Source organism: Neomonachus schauinslandi, chromosome 7, assembly GCF_002201575.2.
Source record: "Neomonachus schauinslandi chromosome 7, ASM220157v2, whole genome shotgun sequence".
NCBI lineage: Eukaryota > Metazoa > Chordata > Mammalia > Carnivora > Phocidae > Neomonachus > Neomonachus schauinslandi.
Genome location: NC_058409.1, coordinates 53,617,458 through 53,624,247, shown reverse-complemented (window position 1 = coordinate 53,624,247; position 6,790 = coordinate 53,617,458). Strand labels below are relative to the sequence as shown.

Sequence of the window (6,790 nt, the reverse complement as noted above, 5' to 3'; positions counted from 1 at the left end):
TTTTTGACAGTCGATTGCTGACTTAAGGAGGGTTCCTGGAAGAGCGGCTAATGGCTGTGGCCACTTAGCCCTGGCTACAATTATGATCACTTGGCTGGCTGTACCTTTCGTGTGCCTGCTGTCTTTTAAGGCTGTAAACAGTGCCTGGAAAGGCTGGGTAGGGAAGAGGGTTTGGGGGAAAAGGCTTCATTCAACATCCTTGTTGGGTTTTTATTGAATTATCCAAACAGACCTTATTTCCGCGGAGCTGTAGCGATCCAGCCTTGTTACCATGTCCTTCTCAGTCCTGTCTTCCTCGCTAGGGACTCGCCCACCTGTGTGGCAGTGAACTCCGTGGTGGACCGGGCTCCTTATTTGTCTGGGCAGGTGGAAGGCGAAGTAGCCCTTCTCCTGTGTGTGGGCACTTATTTGTAATGTGATTATCAGACTACTTCCCGGCAGCAGAACACCTGCCTGCTTCCTGCTCCTGGGGACTTTAAGAGGGAAGGAGCCAGGGCTCGGTGTTTGCAGAAGGTGGCATTGCTGCCCTAGTCTCCTAGGAACCCCGTGGCCAGCAGGACTGCAGCCTTACCCCCACCAGCTCTGCACAGACCTCAGGAGCTCATTCCCATCCCTCCAAACCTGGGGCCTGCGGGGATTCATGAGTTCGGGCTGCAGGTGACAGGGAAGGGAGGCAGGTGCCACACCGGGCAGGTGCCTGCCCCCAGCCCGCCTCTACCTTCTGCAGCTTCCCTGTGGGTGTCACACACAGGTTCTGTCCAGAGGAAAGCAGAGCCACGGTAGGGAACTGTGGTCTCTCACTTCCTGGGGCTTTGTGCCCTGGGGTATTCTCACCAAAGCTGGGAAGAGGCCCACAGTCCCTTTCAGGATTTGACAAAAGCTCCTTCACACAAAGGACTTGCACCTCCCCCTTTTTTACTTCTAACTTGGGAAAAGGAATGCTTTCAGGCAAAGGAACTTCTCCACGGTAAGCAAGGGAAGGGGTTTTACTTTGACTTGGGACAGGGTGGTATTGGACAGCTGTTTGGTTCCCCCAGTGTGTAGGGCTGATCCGTAGACAGACGAGCTCTCCTCCTTAAAGATGCCCAGAGTAGGAATGGAGAAGAAGAATCCGAGAGCCAGATGCCCGGGCTCTCCCAATTCCCTCCCCTTATTCCTTTAAAATTACCTCTTGTCCCTGGCTGATGAAGCTCAGACATGGGCCCCAGCGCCAGTTCCCACAGGACTTCTCACAGCATGCCTGCCACCTTCCCTCTCTGGGCAGGCAGCCATGCCCCTTAGCTCAAAGCGGACTCTCCAGGCACCAGGCTGGAGTCAGGAAGTGTGTGCTCCTGTGTTCTCAGGAAGGACGGGGGAGCGTGGGTGCAAGGAGTCCTTGCACATGGGTGACAGGACAGGGAGCCAGTATTTGCCTTTTTATGTACGTGTGAAGATGATAGTTAAACAGGATCATAAACACCACAACAACTCTGGAAGACTTTGCGAACCTCTTTAGAAATTAAAGGGGATTGGGGCACCTGGGTGGCTCAGTCAGTTGGGTGTCTGCCTTTGGCTCAGGTCATGACCCCAGAATCCTGGGATTGAGCCCCAAGTCGGGCTCCCTGCTCAGCGGGGAGCCTGCTTCTCCCTCTCCTCCCTGCTCATGTGCACTCTCTCTCTCTCTCTCTTTCGCTCTCAAATAAACACAATCCTTAAAATGAAAGAAGGAAAGAAAGAAAAAGAAAGAAAAAGGAAGAAAGAAAAGAAAAGAAAGAAACTTAAAGGGATCTTTTCATTTTACCACTGTGGTATCAGGGGGAACTATTAACTGGCACTAAGTAGAGATCCCGTGGACCAATAAAGGGAGAAAAGGCAAAGCAAAAATTTACTTTGGGTAAGATTCTTTCTAATTCTAGCCATTTATGTAAGCTCCTTCCTATGTATGCCTAATTACCATGCATTAGGACAATGATGAGATAGGTTGATTTGGGACTGATGAATCTTCTAAGTCAGATTTTATCACAACACCTACTTCTAAATGCGTGCTCAACGCTGTGAATTGTGTAAGACTGATGAATCACAGACCTGTACCTCTGAAACAAATAATACATTTTATGTTAAAAAAAAAAAAAAAGAAGATAGTAGGAAGGGAAAAATGAAGGTGGGGAATCGGAGGGGGAGACGAACCATGAAAGACTACGGACTCTGAGAAACAAACTGAGGGTTCTAGAGAGGAGGGCAGTGGGGGGATGGGTTAGCCTGATGATGGGTATTGAGGAGGGCACGTTCTGCATGGAGCACTGGGTGTTATACACAAACAATGAATCATGGAACACTACATCAAAAACTAATGATGTAATGTAATGTATGGGGACTAACATAACATAATAAAATAAAATTTTACAAAAAATTAAAAAAAATAAATAAACACGTGCTCAAGCTTCTGGGGTTGTAGTTTGTGTGGCCCTGTGCATAGGGAGTCAGTTTTCCCGTGCTCTTTAACAACTGGCAAGAACCTTGGCCTTGAGCCTGAGTGGATGGAACCCTCTTCAGTTTGCTGACCCAGGGCCATGAGCCTGACTGCAATTCCCTGGATGCTGATTCAGTTAATGGGGATGGACAAGAAGGGCTGGTCTCGATGAGATGATTTGATAATGTGGGTGGGAGGGAAATGGAAGAGTCACATGACTTTCACATTTCAAGCTCGGGTCAATGAGTGTGTGGCCCCACCATACACTGACACAGAAAACACCGGAGAGGTGAAGATGTCAAGTTCAGTGTGGGACTCACTTGAGGTGGGGTGCCTGCAGGTTAGCTGGTAGAGATGTCCATCAAGCAACTGGATGTTCGTGTCAGAAGCTTGGGCAGCAGGTGAGGGCTGGAGACAAAGGCGTTGGCAATGCATGCATGGAAGTCACAATCCAGACAGCTAAGGACAGTGTGTGTGAGAAGAGCAGTGCAAAACAGGACCCCGGGGAAACCCACAGAGGAGAGACTGCGATGCGACTGGGGAGGACAGTTTATTGTCCGTAAGGTGTTGTTCTTTAATGAAAGTGATTCCGTGAAGGTGAATGAGGCTATGTCCTTCCCGGGAGAGCTATTTCAATTGACCTGTAAAGAAGAAATCTGCAGGGGCGCTTGGGTGGCTCAGTGGTTAAGCGACTGCCTTCGGCTCAGGTCATGATCCTGGAGTCCCAGGATTGAGTTCCGCATCGAGTCCCGCATCGGGCTCCCTGCTCGGCGAGGAGCCTGCTTCTCCCTCTAAAACCCTCCCCCCTCTCGTGTACTCTCTCTCTCTCTCTCTCTCATTCTCGCTCTCTCAAATAAATAAATAAATCTTTAAAAAAAAAGAAATCTGCGGGGCGCCTGGGTGGCTCAGTCGGTTAAGCGTCTGCCTTCGGCTCAGGTCATGATCCCAGGGTCCTGGGATCGAGCCTCGCATCGGGCTCCCTGCCCAGCGGGAAGCCTGCTTCTCCCTCTCCCACTCTCCCTGCTTGTGTTCCCTCTCTCGCTGTGTCTCTCTCTGTCAAAATAAACAAAATCTTTAAAAAAAAAAAAAAGAAATCTGCAAAAGTAAATCAGGTTCAAATTTCTTTTTAATTCTCTCTAAGAAAATTGGGAACAATGATATGTCCTCATTTAAGATTTATTGAGATGTGTTAAGAAATTGCACACGGGCTCCTCAGACCTCCCCAGGTCTCAGGATTTGAACCTCTTTGAAGCAACCCCATGAACTCAGCTGGCCCTACTGTCCTCAGACCTGGGGACGGTGCTTTCTTGTTCCCCCTTCCTGCTGCTCCCAAAATAAATTCATCTGTGCCTCCGTTTGATTAGCTTGTTTTTATCTGAAAAAAAGTATATAATCGTTTTTTAAAAATCCAAGTAGTACAGAAGGATATTCAGTGATAAGTAAATCTCTGTCCTACCCAGGCCCCTAATCCTCCATCCTCTCCCACCCGCCCTGCAAAGCAGCTCCTGTTCCTGGTGTCATGTCTATATGGTATCCTTCTGGAAATAGCCAGCCACCTGCCTTTTTGTAAATAAAGTTTTATTGGAACACAACCAAGCCCTCTCGTTTACGCATCATCTGTGGCTGTTTTCTCACTACAGTGGCAGAGTTGAGTAGTTGTGACAGAGGAATAAAAAGCTTGCCAACATGTGCTTTTTCGTGTAGATACTGTTTATATCTTTTTTTTTTGACACACGTGTGAGCACACTGTACACAGTTATGCATTTTGCTTATTTCTCTTTCACAGTGTATCATGGGGATCGTCCCACAAGGGCAGATGCAGATGTGTCTCAGACTTTTTCCCATAGTATGGATGTAATTAATCCATACCTCATGTGGTGGAAGGGGTAAGGGAGCTCTCTGGGGTCTCTTCTTATAAAGGCACTAATTCCATCAATGAGGGCCCCACCCTCATGACCTAATCACCTCCCAAAGCCCCACCTCCTAATGCCATCGCCCTGGGGCTTAGGTTTCAACATGTGAATTTGGGGAGAGACATAAACATTCAGTCTATAGCAGTGGGGTTCACTGGGCTTTCCCCTTCTGACTTCAGATCTATATCTCATAAGGATCTGAAGGTAGACTCACGATGGATGCTCCTTTTAGGCTCAGGTGGGCCATTTGCATCTCCACTGACCCCTTAATGACATCTAATTGTGTAGACCAATTCTGCCCAAACCAGAGTAATCTCTCCCCAAATATGCTGAGCAGAAGTGCAGGCACTAAAAGTTACACAGTACCTATATTTTAGGAGTTTACATAATTGGCTATTCTATTTGGTAACCAACATCTCTCACAATTCAGATATAGTTAACACAGAATACCACAAAATACCACCATTCTATATATTCTCATTCCCTTATTTCTGGATTCTCATAAGGGTGAGAACCTTGTTTTATTTACCTTGGGGCCCAGCATTCTGCCTGGCATGTGAAAGGTACCCAGTGAATTTTGATTGAACGGAGCTAATTTTCTCTTAGTTCTCTTTCTCTTATTTTAACTGTATTATTCCTTTTTCCTCTTACAGAATGAAGACATTCAAATGTTGTTTTAAATACCCAGCACAGCAGAAAGTTTTCATCTTATTTGTAACTCTCTGGCTGTTCTCCTTGTTGAAGCTTCTAAATGTGAGAAGCCTCCTCTTCCCTCAAAGAGGCATTTACTTGGTTGAATCCTCCCTGAGTACCTCGCCTTTTGTAAGGAACAGATACACCAGTGTGAAAAATGAAGTCAGGTATGAAGTGAACTGTTCAGGTGTCTATGAACAGGCACCTTTGGAAATTGGCAAGAGTCTGGAAATAAGAAGGAGAGACATCATCGACTTGGATGATGAGGATGTTGTGGCGATAACCAGTGATTGTGACATTTATCAGACCCTGAGAAAGTACCGTCAAAAGCCTGTTTCAAGGGAGGAGAAGAGCTTCCCAATAGCCTATTCTTTGGTCGTTCATAAAGACGCCATTATGGTTGAAAGGCTACTTCATGCCATATACAACCAGCACAATGTTTACTGCATCCATTATGACCATAAGTCCCCTGATACCTTCAAAGTTGCCATGAACAATTTAGCTAAGTGCTTCCCCAATGTTTTCATTGCCTCCAAATTAGAGACAGTGCAATATGCACACATTTCCAGACTCCAAGCTGATCTGAATTGCTTGTCAGACCTCCTCAGGTCCTTGGTTCAGTGGAAATATGTTATCAATCTGTGTGGGCAAGATTTTCCTTTGAAGTCAAACTTTGAATTAGTGTCAGAGTTAAAGAAACTCAATGGAGCAAATATGTTAGAAACGGTGAAACCCCCTAACAGTAAAATGGAAAGATTCACTTACCACCATGAACTCAGACAGGTGCCTTATGAATATGTGAAGCTACCAATAAGGACAAACATCTCCAAGGAAGCCCCCCCTCATAACATTGAGATATTTGTTGGCAGTGCTTATTTTGTTTTAAGTCGAGCATTTGTTAAATATATTTTCAACAACTCCCTCGTTAAAGACTTTTTTGCCTGGTCTAAAGATACATACTCGCCTGATGAACATTTTTGGGCTACCTTAATTCGGGTACCAGGAATACCTGGGGAGATTTCTAGGTCAGCCCAGGATGTGTCTGACTTACAGAGTAAGACCCGCCTTGTCAAGTGGAACTATCATGAAGGGCTTTTGTATCCCCATTGTACCGGCTCCCACCTTCGAAGTGTGTGTATCTTTGGAGCGGCGGAATTAAGGTGGCTTATAAATGACGGACATTGGTTTGCTAATAAATTTGATTCTAAGGTGGATCCTGTCTTGATTAAATGCCTGGCAGAAAAGCTTGAAGAGCAACAGAGACAATGGATCACTATGTCTTCAAAAAAGTTACTTATGGCTAAAAATCCCGTAATCACATCATGATAAAATCATGATAGAAAGAAGGCATCTGATAACTAGAGCTCATATGGACTTGTGTGCTACACCACACCCAGTACCATTCGAGCTTAACCTCCTCACAGTTTGCGAGGTGTCCAAAATTCCACGCACAAAGGCGACAGTTAGCCTGCATTTGGTTGGGTGTTTTTTGTTTTTCCTTGTAACCTTATGGAGCTAAATGAGAGATTTTAAAAGGTCCCTCATCAGAGGTCAGCAACTACTGATACTGAGCTCCAACTGTATGCCAGGTACTTTTATAGAAATGTGTAGGAATTAAATTCAAATTGTAATGGGTTATACAATGCCTTCAAGGCTTGCCCTAGTTCCACAGCAACCTTGGTATCAAGTTCTCCACATAGCAGTCAGGATTCTACTGAAAAGGTGTTGGAGAGTG

At 45.9% G+C, this 6,790-nt stretch overlaps 1 protein-coding gene across 1 annotated transcript; it reads left to right on the top strand.

The window, feature by feature from the left end:
* The first annotated feature begins 5,016 nt into the window (after positions 1-5,016).
* Positions 5,017-6,381, top strand: GCNT4 (glucosaminyl (N-acetyl) transferase 4). Its single transcript, XM_021700131.1, has one exon. It carries the CDS (start codon positions 5,017-5,019, stop codon positions 6,379-6,381), a length of 1,365 nt encoding a protein of 454 aa, XP_021555806.1.
* Positions 6,382-6,790: the final 409 nt, after the last annotated feature.

What these genes read in the sequence shown, in the direction of transcription:
- GCNT4 (XM_021700131.1), top strand. Translation starts at nt 5,017, where the DNA reads ATGAAGACATTCAAATGTTGTTTTAAATACCCAGCACAGCAGAAAGTT.